Source organism: Aulonocara stuartgranti (genome assembly GCF_965226115.1).
Source record: "Aulonocara stuartgranti genome assembly, chromosome: 15".
NCBI classification, from domain to species: domain Eukaryota; kingdom Metazoa; phylum Chordata; class Actinopteri; order Cichliformes; family Cichlidae; genus Aulonocara; species Aulonocara stuartgranti.
This window is the reverse complement of record NC_138951.1, coordinates 33,421,884-33,447,326: the sequence shown is the minus strand read 5'-3', so window position 1 is coordinate 33,447,326 and position 25,443 is coordinate 33,421,884. Positions and strand designations below refer to the sequence as shown.

At 39.6% G+C, this 25,443-nt stretch overlaps 1 protein-coding gene and 1 long non-coding RNA gene across 9 annotated transcripts; one reads left to right on the top strand and one right to left on the bottom strand.

Moving 5' to 3' along the window:
* Window positions 1–376: 376 nt before the first annotated feature.
* On the top strand, window positions 377–18,804 carry LOC309689614 (ATP-dependent RNA helicase DDX54-like). 8 transcript variants are annotated; one of them, XR_014271462.1, is made up of 15 exons: window positions 377–405; window positions 4,938–5,086; window positions 5,177–5,290; window positions 5,380–5,490; window positions 5,606–5,697; window positions 5,853–7,233; window positions 11,498–11,646; window positions 11,737–11,850; window positions 11,940–12,050; window positions 12,166–12,257; window positions 12,413–13,793; window positions 17,999–18,147; window positions 18,238–18,351; window positions 18,441–18,551; window positions 18,667–18,804. XR_014271462.1 is itself a non-coding variant. In XM_082506183.1 (5 exons), the coding sequence occupies exons 1-5, from the start codon at window positions 16,880–16,882 to the stop codon at window positions 18,677–18,679; spliced, it is 471 nt and encodes a 156-aa protein (XP_082362309.1). In that variant the 5' UTR covers window positions 15,659–16,879; the 3' UTR covers window positions 18,680–18,804. The 8 variants fall into 8 exon arrangements, 2 of the variants coding, with proteins under 2 accessions (XP_082362309.1, XP_082362310.1); XR_014271463.1 differs by lacking the exon at window positions 377–405 and having other exon boundaries at window positions 4,362–5,086; XR_014271465.1 differs by lacking the exons at window positions 377–405; window positions 17,999–18,147; window positions 18,238–18,351; window positions 18,441–18,551; window positions 18,667–18,804 and having other exon boundaries at window positions 4,379–5,086; window positions 5,853–7,672; window positions 12,413–13,082.
* A 1,311-nt stretch (window positions 18,805–20,115) lies between these two features.
* On the bottom strand, window positions 20,116–25,370 carry LOC309689503. The gene is made up of 2 exons (XR_014271422.1): window positions 24,722–25,370; window positions 20,116–20,456 (listed from the first exon to the last, which is right to left on the bottom strand). It is a non-coding gene; the product is annotated as an uncharacterized lncRNA (long non-coding RNA).
* Window positions 25,371–25,443: the final 73 nt, after the last annotated feature.

The following is a 25,443-nucleotide window of genomic DNA, read 5'->3' as shown; positions in this document are numbered from 1 at the left end:
AACGTAAAACAGCCCATCTGTCACCAACAGCAATGCTGCCTTCAAAGTCACTTAAATCACCCTTTTTTTTTTCTGGCATGTGATTGGCTGATTAGATATTTGCATTCACAAGCAGCTGAATAGGTTAGTGCAGGGGTCAGCAACCTGCGGCTCTTTAGTCCTTTTAGTGCGGCTCTGCGTGGTTTGGGAAAATAAATTATTTTTTTAAGTAATTAGCTGAAGTGTATTTTATTTGTGTTAGTTCTTTTTTAACTTGTAGTTCTAAATTGGAAGATTACTGTGATATTGAAATGAAATATAAAATTATATTCTATTAGTTTTTGAACGCTCAAAATAAGCGTCACACTTGCGGAAGCCGATATACCCGCCGAAACGCCGTGCATTTATCGAGACTTTCAACCCCAGGTAGGCTAATTATCAATCTTCGGATCCACATTATGTCAGCAGCTCCACCGTGAACTATGTTAAAAACAAACACCGCTCACGCCTCACAGATGACAGCTTACAGTCCTGCGTAAAGATGAAAGTGACTTCATACAGCTCCGATTTGCAGACGCTGTGCGCAGAGATTCAGGAGCAGAAGTCCCATTGTAAACATATCACGGCAGACCCAACGATGTTTCCATGAACACGCTTTACAGCTTCTCTTTATTGACCACTTTTCACACACGGTTGCTGTATGCATACAGCCGGTGTTAAAGCTCACAGCCCGACACATACCAACACAACAGCATAGAGAGCACAGACGTTAAGGCGCCGAGGCGTGATCGCGGGTGCCGCTCAGGTGCGTCCGCCTCCCCTGCAGCGGCGCTGCAGACCACGCCCCGCCACACACATTAACCAGGTAAAATACATATTGTCAGGGTTCCTGGGTCGGTGACCCAGTGTTTTCAGTTTTGTTCATGTTCATATATATATATAGCATATAGTAAACAATGAATCTGTAAACGACAGCTGTTGACATTTTTAAAAAATGAATGAAAAAGCATATTTAAATAATCAACATACATGATTTAAATATAAACACACACGTGACAAGAGACAGAACGTGTAGAAGATATATGCAGAAAGAGCTTTCAGTGGTCAGCTGATAACATGATATCTAAAAAATACATAGCTCATTTTCCTGTCTGTTAGTTGGACATGCTAACCTGTTAACAAGCTCCTATATTCACCCATACAGTTTGTAGATCATTTTGCTAAAATAGGTAAAATCTCCACTCTTTCAGGGCACTAATAGGCTAAAGGCATATTACAAAAGGTCATTCATGTATTCACAGATTCTCTGTAGTTATTCTGCTGCTCATTCACCTGTAAAAACCACACCAATCATTATTTCAACAGCCTTTTTATTTTGGAACAAAAGCATTTGACGATATGACTTACAGGACGTTACCAAATTCATGAAGCTATATTTGTGAGTTTATTTATCAATATCAGTTTAATGTAAACAGACTGATGTAGTAATAGACAGTAAAATGTTGGTGCGTGTGTAATATATGAGCGTTTATGTTTCTCTACATGGGTAAAAGTACTCCATGTCGCCCTCTGGTGGTAGCAACCAACTATGAAAAGAATGGATGTTGGATCTTAACTAAATGATAAAAAGTTTTATTACTTTGTATTACTTTCTTTAGTTTGGTAAAATTTACAGTTTTAATCCCGTAAGAAAATAAATCACTATCATAGAGAGGGATATTAGTAATTCGTTTGTTAATAACACTTTGTTTGTGTTTGCTAATGTTTCGACAGGAAAATGGTTTTCTACAAAGTTGTTTCATGTACAGAGTAACACACACACACACACACACACACGTATGACTTTGCCGGTTTCAGCTGAAACAATTTCAGTGTTTCAAACCATGTTCCAGGATTTTTCCTTCACCATTTATGAGGTTTCAAGAAGAAGATAAACGACAGATATGAATGTTTGAAAAAGTTATAGATGAAAAGATGAAAAATACTCAAAGGATAAATTCAATTGGTTTATTGTTTTATGAATAAGTTGAAAAAGAAAAAGTTAAACAAGTAAATAATGAAACAAGGTAAAATGAAGTAAGCACAAAAAGTTAAGTAAATAATGAAACAAGGTAAAATGAAGTAAGAACAAAACGTTAACAAGTAAATAATGAAACAAGGTAAAATGAAGTAAGAACAAAACGTCAACAAGTAAATAATGAAACAAGGTAAAATGAAGTAAGAACAAAACGTTAACAAGTAAATAATGAAACAAGGTAAAATGAAGTAAGAACAAAACGTCAACAAGTAAATAATGAAACAAGGTAAAATGAAGTAAGAACAAAACGTTAACAAGTAAATAATGAAACAAGGTAAAATGAAGTAAGAACAAAACGTTAACAAGTAAATAATGAAACAAGGTAAAATGAAGTAAGAACAAAACGTCAACAAGTAAATAATGAAACAAGGTAAAATGAAGTAAGAACAAAACGTTAACAAGTAAATAATGAAACAAGGTAAAATGAAGTAAGAACAAAACGTTAACAAGTAAATAATGAAACAAGGTAAAATGAAGCAAGCACAAAAAGTTAAGTAAATAATGAAACAAGGTAAAATGAAGTAAGCACAAAAAGTTAAGTAAATAATGAAACAAGGTAGAGGAGAGAAAACCCCAACAATCCCCTCTGAGCACGCACTAGGCGACAGTGGGGAGGAAAAACTGCCTTTAAACGGGCAGAAACCTCCGGCAGAACCAGGCTCAGGAGGGGACAGTCAACTGCCGGGACTGGTTGGGGAGGTGAACAGAGGTGGAGCAAGACGAGGCTACACCTGCTGAGGAAGCAGTAGAGTTCCTCCTCCAGGGCCAGCGGAAGCATTTGTTCTTCTTTTTCATGCAGTTTTCTACAAGAGCTTTTTTTTCCAGGATGAGGGTTCTCAACTCATCGATGGTTTCTTTGTTTTGTTTCTCAAGCTTCTTGCACGTTTTCTCCACCTCTTCCAACGTTGCTTGTTTTTCTTCAAGCTTTTCCCTGAGCTCTTTGGATGTTTCCTCCTGCATTATCTTGTCCTTGTGCATGTCTGCGTTTCTTTGTTGTACTTCTTTGTACATGTCTTGTAGCTCCTCATTTCTTTTGTGGATATCTTGGAGCGTACGCTGCAGGTCGTCATGTATGTTGTCTTGTTCTTGCTTTTGCGCCTGCATTTCAGTGTGTTTGCGCTTCAAGTTGTTGTATTCCAACAATATCCCCTTAGTGAGCTCGGAGTTGTTTCTCGCCATTTGCTCCATCCTTTTCTGCATGTGCGAGCATTGTTTGTCCAGTTTTTCTTTTTCCCCTTCTAGTTGCTTTTTCTCGTGAAGAAGGTCTTTGTTTTGGCGCAGAGTATCATCCACCTTCTCTTTCAGCATTCTGTATTTTTCCTCCGTGACTTTGAGTTTGTGCTCCATGTCTCTTTGCCTTTTCTCCTGTTCTTCCTTCTGTTGGAGGATTTCTTCATTTTTTTTCACAGCTTCATCGAAGTTTGTTTGGAGCAGCCGATTCATTTGGTCCATATATTGGAGATCCCATTCTGTCTTCTCAACAGTAGCTTTGCTGTCTTTAAGCTGGTTGGACATCTCCTTTAGTTCCACGCTCTTTTGCTTGTTTTCCTTAATTAGGAAGACAATCTGCTCTCGGGCTTGTCCAAACTTGATTCCCCAACCCTCATTAATAATATTTATGTCGGGCTGGCGTTTTTGTCTTTCTTCCAGGTTCTTATTTTGCGCTTCCATCTGTCTACACTTCTCCTCCAGTTGAAGTTTCTCTTCTTCAATCTGTTGAATTTTATTCTGGAGGTGGTAGTTTTCCTTCTTACTGTCATGTAATGCCCTTTGGACGGCTAAGAGGTCATTTGGGGAAATTGGCCGGCCACGACAGGAAGGAGAAGCGGCGTAATCTTTTTGCCTTGGTTGGTGTCTTGTTGGATACATGTTGAAGGTTGTACACGACAACTCTGAAAAGGTTTCCAAAAGTTTCTGTGGTGAACGTGTGAAGGCTGCAAACACAAATGCTGCGAAGACACGAACTAAAAAACTGCTGTGTGTCACCCCTGTTTAAGGAAAAACTTCAAAGGATCGTGTAGTGACATCATAACTCCGTGAGCCAATGAGATTGTCATGTGACATTTTGGAATGGGGATATTTTTTTTTAAACCGTTTTCAAATTTAACTTAATATTTGACTGTTTCTTAACTGACCTGTTTAGCTGATTAAGAAATGAATTGAAACGAGCATCACTAACGTTATATAACAGACAACAGAAAAAAAACAGGTTTTTTTCTAAGTAATAGAGGTATAATACATGTTTTTTTAAAAAATTTTAAATTATCCTACTTTTTATAAGAGGGAACATTATTTAAAGAATATGTATTTAATTGGAAAACTCTCTATTCGTCTAAAGGCTATAACAAGAAAGGTGAGCTTCCTGCTCAAAAATGAAATGACCAAAATAAATGGAGCATTTCTCTGCAATTACAAACTCTGTGTAAACAATCTTGGTTTCAAAATAAGGCTAATGCTGGTGAGATGTCATCACAGGTGTAAATATTACTGCAGATGTTACTATGTCAAAGTTTCACAACTGTCTTATGTTTATTTATGTAGGCAAGACCTACTTTTCACTTTTTTGCTTTGCTATATGTTCTTGAGTGTATTAGTTTGCCAGCAGCACGAACATGTACTAGTGTCAATAATAATAGTACGGTGGATTAGAAAACCTGCTCACAAGTTGAATAAACACCCAGGATTGTTTCATCATTTTCATTCAAAACCAATATTTGAGTCAAAATGAGAAAGTTGTTTGTGCTGTCTGATGAAGAAGAAGCAAAATAAAGTGCAGTTTTGATGTAGATGATGTTGTATACAAACTAGAAGAGGAAGATAGTAGGATCTCTGTATCATGCTTTGTCACTTTGTACCATGTAATTCTTTCTATTTCCACCAGGGGGTGTTTTCAGAGGTGGTAGGTGGTAAAAGAAGAGGTCAGCAGGAAGATGGCGAAGAGCGACCAAAGACCAAGAAAAAGAGGCAGTCAGGCAAAGATGAAGAGTATTATATCCCTTACAGACCTAAAGACTTTGACTCTGAGAGAGGGTGAGGCATTAAACTGTTGCATCTGTTTCTTTAAAAAATGTGAATGGCTTTGTGTTTTATGCTGTTTTGTCCTGTGTTATGCGTCGACAGGTTGAGTCTCGGTGGAGAGGGCAGTGCTTTTGAACAGCAGGCCTCTTCAGCTGTCCTTGATCTCATGGGAGATGAAGGCGATCGCCTTAACCAGCAGAAGAAAATGATGAAATGGTATAAATTTCCCTATGTTTGACTCAGTATCCACCAAATGGTCATTTCAAACTATAATTTAAAGTCTTTTTTCCCCCTTCTTTTTTTAGGGACCGTAAGAGGAAGCGTTTTGTGAGAGAAACGGGAAAAGAAGACCAGAAGAAGAAGATCAAAACAGACAGCGGTCAGGTTATCAGTAACAAGAAGAACAGGAAGAACTTGTATCCTTCCAACAAAAAGCTTCTCTGTGTGCTGCTCTCAATGACCCTCTTCTCTACTCCTATGACAATATTAAGCTGTACTGTGAAGATGTTGTATCACTTGACAACATGTCAGTTATGAGGAGTGAAGGAAAAAATACAAGATTGATGATACAGGATCTGGATCAGATGGAGAAACAGGCGGAGGAGGCAGGAAGCCAGCAAGAGGTAGGAAGGCATCAAAATGAATAGCACAAACATGTTAAATATAGACCATCAGCCACCATGTTTTAACTCAACTCTAAAGGTAAATACTTCAAGTCCCTCTTCCAGCCTTGCGAGCTATAACCTCCAACCTCTTTGTTGTGTCGTGCCTCTCCCAGGTCGTGGCCGTGGCCGACGAGGTCCAAACGTACAGAGCTCCGGTGACCACAAAGCACGCTCGGAGCTGAAAACAAAGGATCAGATCATGAAGCAGCGCAAGAAAAAGCAGAAGCACCAGTTCCTGCAGGGCGGGGGGATGAGGAAGCTCCGCTCCAAGAACAAAAAGTGGCTCGGAGAAGTTAAAAAGTCAGGTTTTGGAAGGGGTGGCCATAAGAAAGGCAAGCTGAGGAAGAAACTGGGAGGAGGACAGAGGGTTGATGGTGTGGAGGACATCACGAGGAACTGGGTGATAAGCGTCAGAATCATCTGAGAACATCACCAAAGATTTTCCTGGCGCTTTGTGTGACTGTAGATTAAGGAGAAAATCATTTGTGAATCTTTACACTGCAGAAATGCACGTCACTTCTTCCTTGATGGCCTGCTGAACTCTGCGTTTGCCACAGAGTTATGTTTAATTATGATCCACTAACCTGGATTTACTACTTGTAAGCATGTTGGCAGTCTAATAAAAGTGTTTTGGAGTACTGAAATATGTCTTATCAAAATGGTAAAATACAGATATTAAATATTGTGTGCTTAATTTGCAGTTAGTTTCAAAAATCGTCTCGCCCATCTTTTCTTAAAATAAGAGGTGCTCTATAAAAATGACATTAAATTCTGTAAACGTGCTCTATTTGCAATTATTTATCATTACTGTTGTCCAAGTGGTCTCATTTCAAAGTTGAAAGCGAGCATCGGAACGGGCAAGAAAGGCGACTTTTAATTGACTTTGAATGTGTTGTGGTTACTGATATCAGATGGGCTGGGTTGAGAAACTGGCTTAGAATTCCTCTTGCCTTCAGCATGGCCACGCCCCTCTGACTTCTGCAATCAACAAGGCATTTTTACCCAGGGAAATGTTTATTTCGCGTTTCAGTTTGGACTGTTCTCTGTAAATTCCTGAGAAAATTTGAGAAGATCAGGAGTGTCTGAAAAACGTAAAACAGCCCATCTGTCACCAACAGCAATGCTGCCTTCAAAGTCACTTAAATCACCCTTTTTTTTTTCTGGCATGTGATTGGCTGATTAGATATTTGCATTCACAAGCAGCTGAATAGGTTAGTGCAGGGGTCAGCAACCTGCGGCTCTTTAGTCCTTTTAGTGCGGCTCTGCGTGGTTTGGGAAAATAAATTATTTTTTTAAGTAATTAGCTGAAGTGTATTTTATTTATGTTAGTTCTTTTTTAACTTGTAGTTCTAAATTGGAAGATTACTGTGATATTGAAATATAAATATAAAATTATATTCTATTAGTTTTTGAACGCTCAAAATAAGCGTCACACTTGCGGAAGCCGATATACCCGCCGAAACGCCGTGCATTTATCGAGACTTTCAACCCCAGGTAGGCTAATTATCAATCTTCGGATCCACATTATGTCAGCAGCTCCACCGTGAACTATGTTAAAAACAAACACCGCTCACGCCTCACAGATGACAGCTTACAGTCCTGCGTAAAGATGAAAGTGACTTCATACAGCTCCGATTTGCAGACGCTGTGCGCAGAGATTCAGGAGCAGAAGTCCCATTGTAAACATATCACGGCAGACCCAACGATGTTTCCATGAACACGCTTTACAGCTTCTCTTTATTGACCACTTTTCACACACGGTTGCTGTATGCATACAGCCGGTGTTAAAGCTCACAGCCCGACACATACCAACACAACAGCATAGAGAGCACAGACGTTAAGGCGCCGAGGCGTGATCGCGGGTGCCGCTCAGGTGCGTCCGCCTCCCCTGCAGCGGCGCTGCAGACCACGCCCCGCCACACACATTAACCAGGTAAAATACATATTGTCAGGGTTCCTGGGTCGGTGACCCAGTGTTTTCAGTTTTGTTCATGTTCATATATATATATAGCATATAGTAAACAATGAATCTGTAAACGACAGCTGTTGACATTTTTAAAAAATGAATGAAAAAGCATATTTAAATAATCAACATACATGATTTAAATATAAACACACACGTGACAAGAGACAGAACGTGTAGAAGATATATGCAGAAAGAGCTTTCAGTGGTCAGCTGATAACATGATATCTAAAAAATACATAGCTCATTTTCCTGTCTGTTAGTTGGACATGCTAACCTGTTAACAAGCTCCTATATTCACCCATACAGTTTGTAGATCATTTTGCTAAAATAGGTAAAATCTCCACTCTTTCAGGGCACTAATAGGCTAAAGGCATATTACAAAAGGTCATTCATGTATTCACAGATTCTCTGTAGTTATTCTGCTGCTCATTCACCTGTAAAAACCACACCAATCATTATTTCAACAGCCTTTTTATTTTGGAACAAAAGCATTTGACGATATGACTTACAGGACGTTACCAAATTCATGAAGCTATATTTGTGAGTTTATTTATCAATATCAGTTTAATGTAAACAGACTGATGTAGTAATAGACAGTAAAATGTTGGTGCGTGTGTAATATATGAGCGTTTATGTTTCTCTACATGGGTAAAAGTACTCCATGTCGCCCTCTGGTGGTAGCAACCAACTATGAAAAGAATGGATGTTGGATCTTAACTAAATGATAAAAAGTTTTATTACTTTGTATTACTTTCTTTAGTTTGGTAAAATTTACAGTTTTAATCCCGTAAGAAAATAAATCACTATCATAGAGAGGGATATTAGTAATTCGTTTGTTAATAACACTTTGTTTGTGTTTGCTAATGTTTCGACAGGAAAATGGTTTTCTACAAAGTTGTTTCATGTACAGAGTAACACACACACACACACACACACACACACACACACACACACACACGTATGACTTTGCCGGTTTCAGCTGAAACAATTTCAGTGTTTCAAACCATGTTCCAGGATTTTTCCTTCACCATTTATGAGGTTTCAAGAAGAAGATAAACGACAGATATGAATGTTTGAAAAAGTTATAGATGAAAAGATGAAAAATACTCAAAGGATAAATTCAATTGGTTTATTGTTTTATGAATAAGTTGAAAAAGAAAAAGTTAAACAAGTAAATAATGAAACAAGGTAAAATGAAGTAAGCACAAAAAGTTAAGTAAATAATGAAACAAGGTAAAATGAAGTAAGCACAAAAAGTTAAGTAAATAATGAAACAAGGTAAAATGAAGTAAGAACAAAACGTCAACAAGTAAATAATGAAACAAGGTAAAATGAAGTAAGAACAAAACGTTAACAAGTAAATAATGAAACAAGGTAAAATGAAGTAAGAACAAAACGTTAACAAGTAAATAATGAAACAAGGTAAAATGAAGCAAGCACAAAAAGTTAAGTAAATAATGAAACAAGGTAGAGGAGAGAAAACCCCAACAATCCCCTCTGAGCACGCACTAGGCGACAGTGGGGAGGAAAAACTGCCTTTAAACGGGCAGAAACCTCCGGCAGAACCAGGCTCAGGAGGGGACAGTCAACTGCCGGGACTGGTTGGGGAGGTGAACACAGGTGGAGCAAGACGAGGCTACACCTGCTGAGGAAGCAGTAGAGTTCCTCCTCCAGGGCCAGCGGAAGCGTTTGTTCTTCTTTTTCATGCAGTTTTCTACAAGAGCTTTTTTTTCCAGGATGAGGGTTCTCAACTCATCGATGGTTTCTTTGTTTTGTTTCTCAAGCTTCTTGCACGTTTTCTCCACCTCTTCCAACGTTGCTTGTTTTTCTTCAAGCTTTTCCCTGAGCTCTTTGGATGTTTCCTCCTGCATTATCTTGTCCTTGTGCATGTCTGCGTTTCTTTGTTGTACTTCTTTGTACATGTCTTGTAGCTCCTCATTTCTTTTGTGGATATCTTGGAGCGTACGCTGCAGGTCGTCATGTATGTTGTCTTGTTCTTGCTTTTGCGCCTGCATTTCAGTGTGTTTGCGCTTCAAGTTGTTGTATTCCAACAATATCCCCTTAGTGAGCTCGGAGTTGTTTCTCGCCATTTGCTCCATCCTTTTCTGCATGTGCGAGCATTGTTTGTCCAGTTTTTCTTTTTCCCCTTCTAGTTGCTTTTTCTCGTGAAGAAGGTCTTTGTTTTGGCGCAGAGTATCATCCACCTTCTCTTTCAGCATTCTGTATTTTTCCTCCGTGACTTTGAGTTTGTGCTCCATGTCTCTTTGCTTTTTCTCCTGTTCTTCCTTCTGTTGGAGGATTTCTTTATTTTTTTTCACAGCTTCATCGAAGTTTGTTTGGAGCAGCCGATTCATTTGGTCCATATATTGGAGATCCCATTCTGTCTTCTCAACAGTAGCTTTGCTGTCTTTAAGCTGGTTGGACATCTCCTTTAGTTCCACGCTCTTTTGCTTGTTTTCCTTAATTAGGAAGACAATCTGCTCTCGGGCTTGTCCAAACTTGATTCCCCAACCCTCATTAATAATATTTATGTCGGGCTGGCGTTTTTGTCTTTCTTCCAGGTTCTTATTTTGCGCTTCCATCTGTCTACACTTCTCCTCCAGTTGAAGTTTCTCTTCTTCAATCTGTTGAATTTTATTCTGGAGATGGTAGTTTTCCTTCTTACTGTCATGTAATGCCCTTTGGACGGCTAAGAGGTCATTTGGGGAAATTGGCCGGCCACGACAGGAAGGAGAAGCGGCGTAATCTTTTTGCCTTGGTTGGTGTCTTGTTGGATACATGTTGAAGGTTGTACACGACAACTCTGAAAAGGTTTCCAAAAGTTTCTGTGGTGAACGTGTGAAGGCTGCAAACACAAATGCTGCGAAGACACGAACTAAAAAACTGCTGTGTGTCACCCCTGTTTAAGGAAAAACTTCAAAGGATCGTGTAGTGACATCATAACTCCGTGAGCCAATGAGATTGTCATGTGACATTTTGGAATGGGGATATTTTTTTTTAAACCGTTTTCAAATTTAACTTAATATTTGACTGTTTCTTAACTGACCTGTTTAGCTGATTAAGAAATGAATTGAAACGAGCATCACTAACGTTATATAACAGACAACAGAAAAAAAACAGGTTTTTTTCTAAGTAATAGAGGTATAATACATTTTTTTTTTAAAAATTTTAAATTATCCTACTTTTTATAAGAGGGAACATTATTTAAAGAATATGTATTTAATTGGAAAACTCTCTATTCGTCTAAAGGCTATAACAAGAAAGGTGAGCTTCCTGCTCAAAAATGAAATGACCAAAATAAATGGAGCATTTCTCTGCAATTACAAACTCTGTGTAAACAATCTTGGTTTCAAAATAAGGCTAATGCTGGTGAGATGTCATCACAGGTGTAAATATTACTGCAGATGTTACTATGTCAAAGTTTCACAACTGTCTTATGTTTATTTATGTAGGCAAGACCTACTTTTCACTTTTTTGCTTTGCTATATGTTCTTGAGTGTATTAGTTTGCCAGCAGCACGAACATGTACTAGTGTCAATAATAATAGTACGGTGGATTAGAAAACCTGCTCACAAGTTGAATAAACACCCAGGATTGTTTCATCATTTTCATTCAAAACCAATATTTGAGTCAAAATGAGAAAGTTGTTTGTGCTGTCTGATGAAGAAGAAGCAAAATAAAGTGCAGTTTTGATGTAGATGATGTTGTATACAAACTAGAAGAGGAAGATAGTAGGATCTCTGTATCATGCTTTGTCACTTTGTACCATGTAATTCTTTCTATTTCCACCAGGGGGTGTTTTCAGAAGTGGTAGGTGGTAAAAGAAGAGGTCAGCAGGAAGATGGCGAAGAGCGACCAAAGACCAAGAAAAAGAGGCAGTCAGGCAAAGATGAAGAGTATTATATCCCTTACAGACCTAAAGACTTTGACTCTGAGAGAGGGTGAGGCATTAAACTGTTGCATCTGTTTCTTTAAAAAATGTGAATGGCTTTGTGTTTTATGCTGTTTTGTCCTGTGTTATGCGTCGACAGGTTGAGTCTCGGTGGAGAGGGCAGTGCTTTTGAACAGCAGGCCTCTTCAGCTGTCCTTGATCTCATGGGAGATGAAGGCGATCGCCTTAACCAGCAGAAGAAAATGATGAAATGGTACAAATTTCCCTATGTTTGACTCAGTATCCACCAAATGGTCATTTCAAACTATAATTTAAAGTCTTTTTTCCCCCTTCTTTTTTTAGGGACCGTAAGAGGAAGCGTTTTGTGAGAGAAACGGGAAAAGAAGACCAGAAGAAGAAGATCAAAACAGACAGCGGTCAGGTTATCAGTAACAAGAAGAACAGGAAGAACTTGTATCCTTCCAACAAAAAGCTTCTCTGTGTGCTGCTCTCAATGACCCTCTTCTCTACTCCTATGACAATATTAAGCTGTACTGTGAAGATGTTGTATCACTTGACAACATGTCAGTTATGAGGAGTGAAGGAAAAAATACAAGATTGATGATACAGGATCTGGATCAGATGGAGAAACAGGCGGAGGAGGCAGGAAGCCAGCAAGAGGTAGGAAGGCATCAAAATGAATAGCACAAACATGTTAAATATAGACCATCAGCCACCATGTTTTAACTCAACTCTAAAGGTAAATACTTCAAGTCCCTCTTCCAGCCTTGCGAGCTATAACCTCCAACCTCTTTGTTGTGTCGTGCCTCTCCCAGGTCGTGGCCGTGGCCGACGAGGTCCAAACGTACAGAGCTCCGGTGACCACAAAGCACGCTCGGAGCTGAAAACAAAGGATCAGATCATGAAGCAGCGCAAGAAAAAGCAGAAGCACCAGTTCCTGCAGGGCGGGGGGATGAGGAAGCTCCGCTCCAAGAACAAAAAGTGGCTCGGAGAAGTTAAAAAGTCAGGTTTTGGAAGGGGTGGCCATAAGAAAGGCAAGCTGAGGAAGAAACTGGGAGGAGGACAGAGGGTTGATGGTGTGGAGGACATCACGAGGAACTGGGTGATAAGCGTCAGAATCATCTGAGAACATCACCAAAGATTTTCCTGGCGCTTTGTGTGACTGTAGATTAAGGAGAAAATCATTTGTGAATCTTTACACTGCAGAAATGCACGTCACTTCTTCCTTGATGGCCTGCTGAACTCTGCGTTTGCCACAGAGTTATGTTTAATTATGATCCACTAACCTGGATTTACTACTTGTAAGCATGTTGGCAGTCTAATAAAAGTGTTTTGGAGTACTGAAATATGTCTTATCAAAATGGTAAAATACAGATATTAAATATTGTGTGCTTAATTTGCAGTTAGTTTCAAAAATCGTCTCGCCCATCTTTTCTTAAAATAAGAGGTGCTCTATAAAAATGACATTAAATTCTGTAAACGTGCTCTATTTGCAATTATTTATCATTACTGTTGTCCAAGTGGTCTCATTTCAAAGTTGAAAGCGAGCATCGGAACGGGCAAGAAAGGCGACTTTTAATTGACTTTGAATGTGTTGTGGTTACTGATATCAGATGGGCTGGGTTGAGAAACTGGCTTAGAATTCCTCTTGCCTTCAGCATGGCCACGCCCCTCTGACTTCTGCAATCAACAAGGCATTTTTACCCAGGGAAATGTTTATTTCGCGTTTCAGTTTGGACTGTTCTCTGTAAATTCCTGAGAAAATTTGAGAAGATCAGGAGTGTCTGAAAAACGTAAAACAGCCCATCTGTCACCAACAGCAATGCTGCCTTCAAAGTCACTTAAATCACCCTTTTTTTTTTCTGGCATGTGATTGGCTGATTAGATATTTGCATTCACAAGCAGCTGAATAGGTTAGTGCAGGGGTCAGCAACCTGCGGCTCTTTAGTCCTTTTAGTGCGGCTCTGCGTGGTTTGGGAAAATAAATTATTTTTTTAAGTAATTAGCTGAAGTGTATTTTATTTATGTTAGTTCTTTTTTAACTTGTAGTTCTAAATTGGAAGATTACTGTGATATTGAAATATAAATATAAAATTATATTCTATTAGTTTTTGAACGCTCAAAATAAGCGTCACACTTGCGGAAGCCGATATACCCGCCGAAACGCCGTGCATTTATCGAGACTTTCAACCCCAGGTAGGCTAATTATCAATCTTCGGATCCACATTATGTCAGCAGCTCCACCGTGAACTATGTTAAAAACAAACACCGCTCACGCCTCACAGATGACAGCTTACAGTCCTGCGTAAAGATGAAAGTGACTTCATACAGCTCCGATTTGCAGACGCTGTGCGCAGAGATTCAGGAGCAGAAGTCCCATTGTAAACATATCACGGCAGACCCAACGATGTTTCCATGAACACGCTTTACAGCTTCTCTTTATTGACCACTTTTCACACACGGTTGCTGTATGCATACAGCCGGTGTTAAAGCTCACAGCCCGACACATACCAACACAACAGCATAGAGAGCACAGACGTTAAGGCGCCGAGGCGTGATCGCGGGTGCCGCTCAGGTGCGTCCGCCTCCCCTGCAGCGGCGCTGCAGACCACGCCCCGCCACACACATTAACCAGGTAAAATACATATTGTCAGGGTTCCTGGGTCGGTGACCCAGTGTTTTCAGTTTTGTTCATGTTCATATATATATATAGCATATAGTAAACAATGAATCTGTAAACGACAGCTGTTGACATTTTTTAAAAATGAATGAAAAAGCATATTTAAATAATCAACATACATGATTTAAATATAAACACACACGTGACAAGAGACAGAACGTGTAGAAGATATATGCAGAAAGAGCTTTCAGTGGTCAGCTGATAACATGATATCTAAAAAATACATAGCTCATTTTCCTGTCTGTTAGTTGGACATGCTAACCTGTTAACAAGCTCCTATATTCACCCATACAGTTTGTAGATCATTTTGCTAAAATAGGTAAAATCTCCACTCTTTCAGGGCACTAATAGGCTAAAGGCATATTACAAAAGGTCATTCATGTATTCACAGATTCTCTGTAGTTATTCTGCTGCTCATTCACCTGTAAAAACCACACCAATCATTATTTCAACAGCCTTTTTATTTTGGAACAAAAGCATTTGACGATATGACTTACAGGACGTTACCAAATTCATGAAGCTATATTTGTGAGTTTATTTATCAATATCAGTTTAATGTAAACAGACTGATGTAGTAATAGACAGTAAAATGTTGGTGCGTGTGTAATATATGAGCGTTTATGTTTCTCTACATGGGTAAAAGTACTCCATGTCGCCCTCTGGTGGTAGCAACCAACTATGAAAAGAATGGATGTTGGATCTTAACTAAATGATAAAAAGTTTTATTACTTTGTATTACTTTCTTTAGTTTGGTAAAATTTACAGTTTTAATCCCGTAAGAAAATAAATCACTATCATAGAGAGGGATATTAGTAATTCGTTTGTTAATAACACTTTGTTTGTGTTTGCTAATGTTTCGACAGGAAAATGGTTTTCTACAAAGTTGTTTCATGTACAGAGTAACACACACACACACACACACACACACACACACACACACACACACACACACACACACACACACACACACACACACGTATGACTTTGCCGGTTTCAGCTGAAACAATTTCAGTGTTTCAAACCATGTTCCAGGATTTTTCCTTCACCATTTATGAGGTTTCAAGAAGAAGATAAACGACAGATATGAATGTTTGAAAAAGTTATAGATGAAAAGATGAAAAATACTCAAAGGATAAATTCAATTGGTTTATTGTTTTATGAATAAGTTGAAAAAGAAAAAGTTAAACAAGTAAATAATGAAACAAGGTAAAATGAAGTAAGAACAAAACGTCAACAAGTAAATAATGAAACAAGGTAAAATGAAGTAAGAACAAAACGTTAACAAGTAAATAATGAAACAAGGTAAAATGAAGTAAGAACAAAACGTTAACAAGTAAATAATGAAACAAGGTAAAATGAAGCAAGCACAAAAAGTTAAGTAAATAATGAAACAAGGTAGAGGAGAGAAAACCCCAACAATCCCCTCTGAGCACGCACTAGGCGACAGTGGGGAGGAAAAACTGCCTTTAAACGGGCAGAAACCTCCGGCAGAACCAGGCTCAGGAGGGGACAGTCAACTGCCGGGACTGGTTGGGGAGGTGAACAGAGGTGGAGCAAGACGAGGCTACACCTGCTGAGGAAGCAGTAGAGTTCCTCCTCCAGGGCCAGCGGAAGCGTTTGTTCTTCTTTTTCATGCAGTTTTCTACAAGAGCTTTTTTTTCCAGGATGAGGGTTCTCAACTCATCGATGGTTTCTTTGTTTTGTTTCTCAAGCTTCTTGCACGTTTTCTCCACCTCTTCCAACGTTGCTTGTTTTTCTTCAAGCTTTTCCCTGAGCTCTTTGGATGTTTCCTCCTGCATTATCTTGTCCTTGTGCATGTCTGCGTTTCTTTGTTGTACTTCTTTGTACATGTCTTGTAGCTCCTCATTTCTTTTGTGGATATCTTGGAGCGTACGCTGCAGGTCGTCATGTATGTTGTCTTGTTCTTGCTTTTGCGCCTGCATTTCAGTGTGTTTGCGCTTCAAGTTGTTGTATTCCAACAATATCCCCTTAGTGAGCTCGGAGTTGTTTCTCGCCATTTGCTCCATCCTTTTCTGCATGTGCGAGCATTGTTTGTCCAGTTTTTCTTTTTCCCCTTCTAGTTGCTTTTTCTCGTGAAGAAGGTCTTTGTTTTGGCGCAGAGTATCATCCACCTTCTCTTTCAGCATTCTGTATTTTTCCTCCGTGACTTTGAGTTTGTGCTCCATGTCTCTTTGCCTTTTCTCCTGTTCTTCCTTCTGTTGGAGGATTTCTTTATTTTTTTTCACAGCTTCATCGAAGTTTGTTTGGAGCAGCCGATTCATTTGGTCCATATATTGGAGATCCCATTCTGTCTTCTCAACAGTAGCTTTGCTGTCTTTAAGCTGGTTGGACATCTCCTTTAGTTCCACGCTCTTTTGCTTGTTTTCCTTAATTAGGAAGACAATCTGCTCTCGGGCTTGTCCAAACTTGATTCCCCAACCCTCATTAATAATATTTATGTCGGGCTGGCGTTTTTGTCTTTCTTCCAGGTTCTTATTTTGCGCTTCCATCTGTCTACACTTCTCCTCCAGTTGAAGTTTCTCTTCTTCAATCTGTTGAATTTTATTCTGGAGATGGTAGTTTTCCTTCTTACTGTCATGTAATGCCCTTTGGACGGCTAAGAGGTCATTTGGGGAAATTGGCCGGCCACGACAGGAAGGAGAAGCGGCGTAATCTTTTTGCCTTGGTTGGTGTCTTGTTGGATACATGTTGAAGGTTGTACACGACAACTCTGAAAAGGTTTCCAAAAGTTTCTGTGGTGAACGTGTGAAGGCTGCAAACACAAATGCTGCGAAGACACGAACTAAAAAACTGCTGTGTGTCACCCCTGTTTAAGGAAAAACTTCAAAGGATCGTGTAGTGACATCATAACTCCGTGAGCCAATGAGATTGTCATGTGACATTTTGGAATGGGGATATTTTTTTTTAAACCGTTTTCAAATTTAACTTAATATTTGACTGTTTCTTAACTGACCTGTTTAGCTGATTAAGAAATGAATTGAAACGAGCATCACTAACGTTATATAACAGACAACAGAAAAAAAAACAGGTTTTTTTCTAAGTAATAGAGGTATAATACATTTTTTTTAAAAAAATTTTAAATTATCCTACTTTTTATAAGAGGGAACATTATTTAAAGAATATGTATTTAATTGGAAAACTCTCTATTCGTCTAAAGGCTATAACAAGAAAGGTGAGCTTCCTGCTCAAAAATGAAATGACCAAAATAAATGGAGCATTTCTCTGCAATTACAAACTCTGTGTAAACAATCTTGGTTTCAAAATAAGGCTAATGCTGGTGAGATGTCATCACAGGTGTAAATATTACTGCAGATGTTACTATGTCAAAGTTTCACAACTGTCTTATGTTTATTTATGTAGGCAAGACCTACTTTTCACTTTTTTGCTTTGCTATATGTTCTTGAGTGTATTAGTTTGCCAGCAGCACGAACATGTACTAGTGTCAATAATAATAGTACGGTGGATTAGAAAACCTGCTCACAAGTTGAATAAACACCCAGGATTGTTTCATCATTTTCATTCAAAACCAATATTTGAGTCAAAATGAGAAAGTTGTTTGTGCTGTCTGATGAAGAAGAAGCAAAATAAAGTGCAGTTTTGATGTAGATGATGTTGTATACAAACTAGAAGAGGAAGATAGTAGGATCTCTGTATCATGCTTTGTCACTTTGTACCATGTAATTCTTTCTATTTCCACCAGGGGGTGTTTTCAGAAGTGGTAGGTGGTAAAAGAAGAGGTCAGCAGGAAGATGGCGAAGAGCGACCAAAGACCAAGAAAAAGAGGCAGTCAGGCAAAGATGAAGAGTATTATATCCCTTACAGACCTAAAGACTTTGACTCTGAGAGAGGGTGAGGCATTAAACTGTTGCATCTGTTTCTTTAAAAAATGTGAATGGCTTTGTGTTTTATGCTGTTTTGTCCTGTGTTATGCGTCGACAGGTTGAGTCTCGGTGGAGAGGGCAGTGCTTTTGAACAGCAGGCCTCTTCAGCTGTCCTTGATCTCATGGGAGATGAAGGCGATCGCCTTAACCAGCAGAAGAAAATGATGAAATGGTACAAATTTCCCTATGTTTGACTCAGTATCCACCAAATGGTCATTTCAAACTATAATTTAAAGTCTTTTTTCCCCCTTCTTTTTTTAGGGACCGTAAGAGGAAGCGTTTTGTGAGAGAAACGGGAAAAGAAGACCAGAAGAAGAAGATCAAAACAGACAGCGGTCAGGTTATCAGTAACAAGAAGAACAGGAAGAACTTGTATCCTTCCAACAAAAAGCTTCTCTGTGTGCTGCTCTCAATGACCCTCTTCTCTACTCCTATGACAATATTAAGCTGTACTGTGAAGATGTTGTATCACTTGACAACATGTCAGTTATGAGGAGTGAAGGAAAAAATACAAGATTGATGATACAGGATCTGGATCAGATGGAGAAACAGGCGGAGGAGGCAGGAAGCCAGCAAGAGGTAGGAAGGCATCAAAATGAATAGCACAAACATGTTAAATATAGACCATCAGCCACCATGTTTTAACTCAACTCTAAAGGTAAATACTTCAAGTCCCTCTTCCAGCCTTGCGAGCTATAACCTCTGAAGGAAATTGCCTTCCCGGGTTTCCTCCGTGGCGTGAGCGATAAGCAGAGTTCTGTCCTTTCCTTCTAAGATTCCTAATTATTTAAAGTAACACTCAGGTATGCCATTCAGCTGGGTTAGTTACGACGTCGGGAGCAGCTTGGGAGAACAAGGAAACACAGACTGCTTCAGGTTGTCTTCCCAAATCGACTCAAAGGTTTATTTGATACACAGCAGTTTATATAGATGAAAAAAAAGGTTCGTGTGTCAGCTTTCCCAGTTCAAACCGGTACAGACCAAATAAGGAAACGTCTTCCTGCCTTGTGAACAAAGAAGTATCCTGTGTGTAGTTTATCAGCTCAGCTACAATTTATGATCATCCCAGCAAAATACACTCCTAGACATAAAATACAGAGTTCTTTCATTAGTGAATTCTGAAACAAACCACCTAGCCTTTAACGAGCCTTTTCCAGGAGATAAAGAAAAAGGGAGGATGGGAGTAAGGAAGTGGTCTCATCTCTGTGGTGTTTTCGACCTTGGGGTACCAGCTTGTGAGTCCTACACATTAATTCTTGGGTCACAGAGAAAGAGAAAAACAACTAGTAGTTGGGCCTTATTGAGTAACAGTTTTCCTGCATAATGTCACTATAAAACAATATCCAGTAAATGCTACTATGGTATCAAAATACCTAACAGTTCCCCTCTTTTATTATTTTTAAAAATAATAACTCAAATAGAAAGGAAAAATCACAAATGTAATAACAGAATATAAAAAGCAAATCATAAAATGTAATAGTTCACAACCTAATGTTCAATATACACATCAGGAACATCATTGGTAACATCTGACACATCCTCAGGATCAATTTGTGCTAATTGCAAATACATTGAAGTGGCTGTACTGGTAGCTATATGGGTTATCATTGAAAATGTGGCTTGCAGAAATGTGAACAGGGTTGCACTTTACAATACGAAATAGTAAATAAAAATCCTAAGGCTAATGCGATAGATATGATAAATAACCTAAATATATAAGAAAGTATATAAAAAAAAACAGTTCTTCAGTCGTCTCCTGGCCTGATCCCAGGTTCGAGAGACATTGAATAAGCGTCGTATGATGACAATGGGCATTTCATTTTCTCCATTATCAGGATGAAATGAGTCTGGCTTTATCAGGTTAGACATCATGTGGTACTTTTGGCTTTCTGTTCCTGCTGGATGTTTGAGTACCTTGTCGTTGTTCTTTCAGACGTTGTGTGTTAATCAGTGATTGCGTGTGTGCACTGGATCCGGGCGCTGGCTCGCCGGAGATGTCATCTACCCGTGTGTGTTTATTTGCTCTAGTTCCGGGCGCTGGCTCGCCGGAGATGTCGTCTGCTTGATCCGACGCCTGAGATGGTCCGATTGGGCTGGTCTTAACCCTGCTGGCATGAATCCACTGAGGTTGTCCGTCTGTGAGGATGCTGGTTCTTCGTCACTGCCAGTACAGTCTGGGGCTGGAACACGCGCGGCCTCCCAGAGAGTCCTTGGTTTTAGTGGCTTCTCCAACATGCGTCTCCTTGTCTCCACTGGTGGAACTGTGGAGGGGAAAAGCTGAGAGAGACAAACTTTCTGATAGTTATTATTCAGTTTTTCTATCAGGTTGTGAACATCAGTGGACAATGCAATATACATCACCTTCTACTAGCGGTGCCCCTCTGGAAGCTGACCATGGTGTTGGAAATAATCTTATTTCAAATGGAGATAATTTGGTTACTGCAGATTGAGTCATTCCAATCTCACAGAGGACTTGAGGAAGTAATTTGACCCAGGTCATTAAAGTTTTAGCACACTTTTGAATTACTTCTAATGTGAATGAAGATCCTCTATCACTGTTAATCTGGTGAGGTATTCCGAATCTGGGTATTATTTCATTGCTCAACTTTTGATAGACTACTTCTGCAGTTTCTTTTGAGGTTGGATAAGCTTCTACCCATTTACTAAATTGATCCACTATTACCAGTAAGTACTTGATGCTTCCTTGTGCTGGCATATGTGTAAAATCAATTTGTAATGTATGAAATGGAAAATCTGGTTGTGGTAAATGCTGATGTTTCGCTTTTGATTTTCCTACATTAGTTCGTGCACATGTTAGACAGGTTGCTAATATGCGTTTTACTGCGTGTGATGTTTTCTCAATTACAAATCTTGATTTTATTGCCCCTATTACCCCTCTTTGTCCGACATGACTCACACCGTGAAAATGTCGGACAAGGACTGGCAGCAGGGAATATGGGAGGGCAATCAAACCCTTAAGATTTTGTATAAGCCATCTCTGTCATCTAAGGTACAGTCATTATTCTCCCAATAGGTGTAATCACATGCAGAGGCTTGCTCTTGTATGAATTTTAAATCAACATTTGTTTCTAAATAGTCTGGGAGTGTAACAAGTGGCAGCTGTAGGGGCACAGATAATACTTCCTGCGGAGGTGGGAGCTGTGATGCAGCTGCAGCCTTGGCTGTCACGTCTGCTAAGGCATTACCTGTTGCTTCGTCTGTGTCAGCTGTACTGTGTCCTTTCGTTTTTACAACTGCAACGGCCGATGGCAGCTGTATAGCCTGAAAAAGTCTTTGAACAAAATCACAATTTAGCAATTTATTTTCCATCAGCAGATCTAAATCCTCTCTGTCTCCACAATGTGCCAAAGTCATGCACAACGCCAAATGCATAGCGACTGTCTGTGTAAATCGTCACATGCTTATCCAAATGTAGCTCACAGGCGCGTATTAAAGCCATGAGCTCTGCTTTTTGTGCTGAGTGAAATGGTAATGAGTGAGCCTCTAGTATGATGTCAGGCAATGTCACCACTGAATAGCCACAAAGAAATGAGTTGTCATTCGGCCTTGAACAGGACCCGTCCACATAAACCGTGGCTGAGTCTGGGATAGGTGTTTGCTCTAAATCTGGACGTGGTGCTGTGGATTCCTGTATACGTGTCATGCAGTCATGAACGTCAAGCCTGTCTGAGCCATCCTGTCGGTCAGAAGAACACAGCATAGGATCAATAAATGTGAGATTTGCATGTGTTGTGTAGTTATGTTTGCTAGAATGGTCGTGACCTGGTGATTGGTGTGTAGAATAGTGTCATGTGAGAGTGTGAGCTTCTCGCAGTCCCTTATCATGATAGAGCAAGCTACTACTGCTCTCAGGCAGGCCGGCATTCCCTGAACAATTCAGGCAGCACCTTTGAGTGGCGGAGGTCAGCACTCCCTTTAATGCATTGAAAGAGGCAGTCATTTCTGTGGATCACAGTATTCGAGGAGGCTTGTCTTTTTTACAACAGTCACGCAGAATGTGGTCATGAAAAGAACAGTCTGGTATCCACTGTCTGCAATAGTTCACCATGCCTAAGAAGGACGACATTTCCTTCTGTGTAGTGGGACGAGGGACGGAGGTCACAGCTTTGACCCTGTCTGCAGTCATGGAACGTTTTCCGTGAGACAGTGTGAATCCCAAATATTGAACAGAAGTCTGACAGTACTGCATTTTCTTTGCAGATGCTTTGTGGCCAGTCTTTTGGAGGTGCTGGAGAAGCATGTGTGTAGCAGTTTGACACAGTTTTTTCACTTTCAGCACAGAGGAGGTGGTCATCCACATGTGGATCAGGGTGCAGCCCTGGAGGAGTGGAGCACCATTGAGAAAGCAGCAGAGCTGTCTATCATGCCTTGGGGCAAACGAGTCCAAGTGTACTGCTTATTTCTATGTGTGAATGCAAATAACGGCTGTGTGTCTTCATGAAAAAAGGAGCGGAGCATAAATCCACCACGGTAAAATGTGTATGCAATGCATGTCAATATGCTGTGAACATCTGAAACGAGAGGTGGCAGAGGAATGTTGACTGCATTAATTTGCCTTAAGTCTTGTATGAAACGCCATACGCCAGGTTTGTTAGGCTTTGGCACAGGATTGACAGGAGTGTGGGCTTTATTACTCCTGTAGTCAATAAATCTCCTATGATGACATCTAGGACTGCGGCTTTTTCGGCAGAAATGGGATGTTGCTTGACATATACTGGCTTATTGTGTTTTAATAGGTGTACGTGATAAAGTCAATAAATCATATCATTCTCACTTTTAGACCATAATGTCATATTCTGGTATTCAGCTGGCAATGTAACTGCAGAAATAGTACAGTGGATAGGGTAGGTTAGATCTATGTGACGACATGGTGTAGTTATGTCATAAACTATGTCTGAGTTATGTGACAAAATCACTGTTTGACCTTCACTTGTGTGAGCAGTTATCATGTTGTTGAACAGTGTGAGAGAAACAAAAGTGTGGCTCCCAGTCATGGGATTACCTGTTAGTGGCGTCTGTACACGTTTTTTTTTTTTTGGCACAGTGTGTGACATAGAGTACCGGACAAAAAGGATGTTGAGTTCATTCTCTGCTGAGGGTCCAGCTGACACAGAGGATGTTCCTTCTCCATCATGTCGGTACATAGGGCAGAGAAAACATAAGCTGTTATCAGTGTCAGCAAACATTTCACCCTTTATGTTAAATGAAATACACAAATTCATTTTTGCTTTGGGTGTCTGCGGCTGCTGGAAAACTGAGCTAAATTTGCACCTCTAGTTTGTCCAACAGTGCATAAAGCGTTTTATGAATACTAGGATGGATTCATCAGGCTTCTGTTTACACATAGTTACTGCATTTAAGTCACTTTTGTCTCTGGACATTGTTAGCAGGAATTTCTTTAGATTCTTAAAGAAATCGGCGACTTTGTCATTATTTACCCTCCTTTTGTCCATAGCGGTAACATTTGATGCATCACGTCGCGGCATTCTATCATATATTTTCTACAGGACTTTTTAAGCAGACTACTTTTCTTATCACAAATGATATTCAACATTTCTACTGACCTGTTTTCTGGCGATAATCGTTCGGGATAAGGCTCCGAAAAGAAATTAGAATGCATTGAACTTCTTAAGTTGTAAACAAAGTCAGTCACATAAGCACTCCCGCATGTTCTGGATACGTGATCATGGACGTCTTCACCGATTCGCGGACGTAGGTTACACGTAACCGGAAATGGGAGTTGTACTGAGCCGTTATTTGAGACTTTATTTTGTATTTTATTAATTTTTGGTTTTACAGGTACTTTAGATTTTTTTATCGGACCTGTCTGTGGTCTTTGAATAATTCTGACCCATGTTCAGTGATTTCCAGAGGGGTTTACACGCTAGGAGGATTTAGGTTAGTATTTTCGCTGCGGCACAGCTGAGGTCACTTTAAATTTATTGCTAGCAATTTTTGTTTGGGTGAGCAACTCTCACTTAGCGAGCAACTCCTCGCAAAACAACAGGCAACTCCCTGTGTCTTTCTGCTTTTAATTTACTGCTTTTAACCCTTGAGACCCGTGTTTTGTTTTTTTTGTTTTTTTTAAAGAAAAATTAAACAATTAATTATTATTATTATTATTATTTTTTACGTATAAATGTGTTGTCTTTCCACTTGATTATAACTGATTTATTTATAACATTTTATATAAAAGAAAAACGAGAAGCACATTAATTCATAGTAATTTAACATAAAATTGTTTGATAGTGTTAATTTGGAAAGCCACAACTCTAGCGGGTCACAAGGGTTAATCTACTTTATTCGGGGACTGAGGAAGTCAGTCAGTGTATCTCTCTGGATCACTAAGTGAAACTTCGTCAGCATATCCCGTTTCTTTATTCGGGGACTGAGGAAGTCAGTCAGTGTATCTCTCTGGATCACTAAGTGAAACTTCGTCAGCATATCCCGTTTCTTTATGGATCGATCACTGAGAGAGGTATAATATGGTCTCTATATAAATATGAAAGACGCATATTTACCTTCTGTCAGGGATCCCACTTCTGACACCAAAATTGAAGGAAATTGCCTTCCCGGGTTTCCTCCGTGGCGTGAGCGATAAGCAGAGTTCTGTCCTTTCCTTCTAAGATTCCTAATTATTTAAAGTAACACTCAGGTATGCCATTCAGCTGGGTTAGTTACGACGTCGGGAGCAGCTTGGGAGAACAAGGAAACACAGACTGCTTCAGGTTGTCTTCCCAAATCGACTCAAAGGTTTATTTGATACACAGCAGTTTATATAGATGAAAAAAAAGGTTCGTGTGTCAGCTTTCCCAGTTCAAACCGGTACAGACCAAATAAGGAAACGTCTTCCTGCCTTGTGAACAAAGAAGTATCCTGTGTGTAGTTTATCAGCTCAGCTACAATTTATGATCATCCCAGCAAAATACACTCCTAGACATAAAATACAGAGTTCTTTCATTAGTGAATTCTGAAACAAACCACCTAGCCTTTAACGAGCCTTTTCCAGGAGATAAAGAAAAAGGGAGGATGGGAGTAAGGAAGTGGTCTCATCTCTGTGGTGTTTTCGACCTTGGGGTACCAGCTTGTGAGTCCTACACATTAATTCTTGGGTCACAGAGAAAGAGAAAAACAACTAGTAGTTGGGCCTTATTGAGTAACAGTTTTCCTGCATAATGTCACTATAAAACAATATCCAGTAAATGCTACTATGGTATCAAAATACCTAACAACCTCCAACCTC

Coding starts and splice junctions, on each gene's coding strand:
- LOC309689614 (XM_082506183.1), top strand. CDS start 16,880: ATGCCCTTTGGACGGCTAAGAGGTCATTTGGGGAAATTGGCCGGCCAC. Junction 16,964..17,998: donor GGCGTAATCTTTTTGCCTTG/GTTGGTGTCTTG, acceptor TATTTCCACCAG/GGGGTGTTTTCAGAAGTGGT. Junction 18,148..18,237: donor GACTTTGACTCTGAGAGAGG/GTGAGGCATTAA, acceptor ATGCGTCGACAG/GTTGAGTCTCGGTGGAGAGG.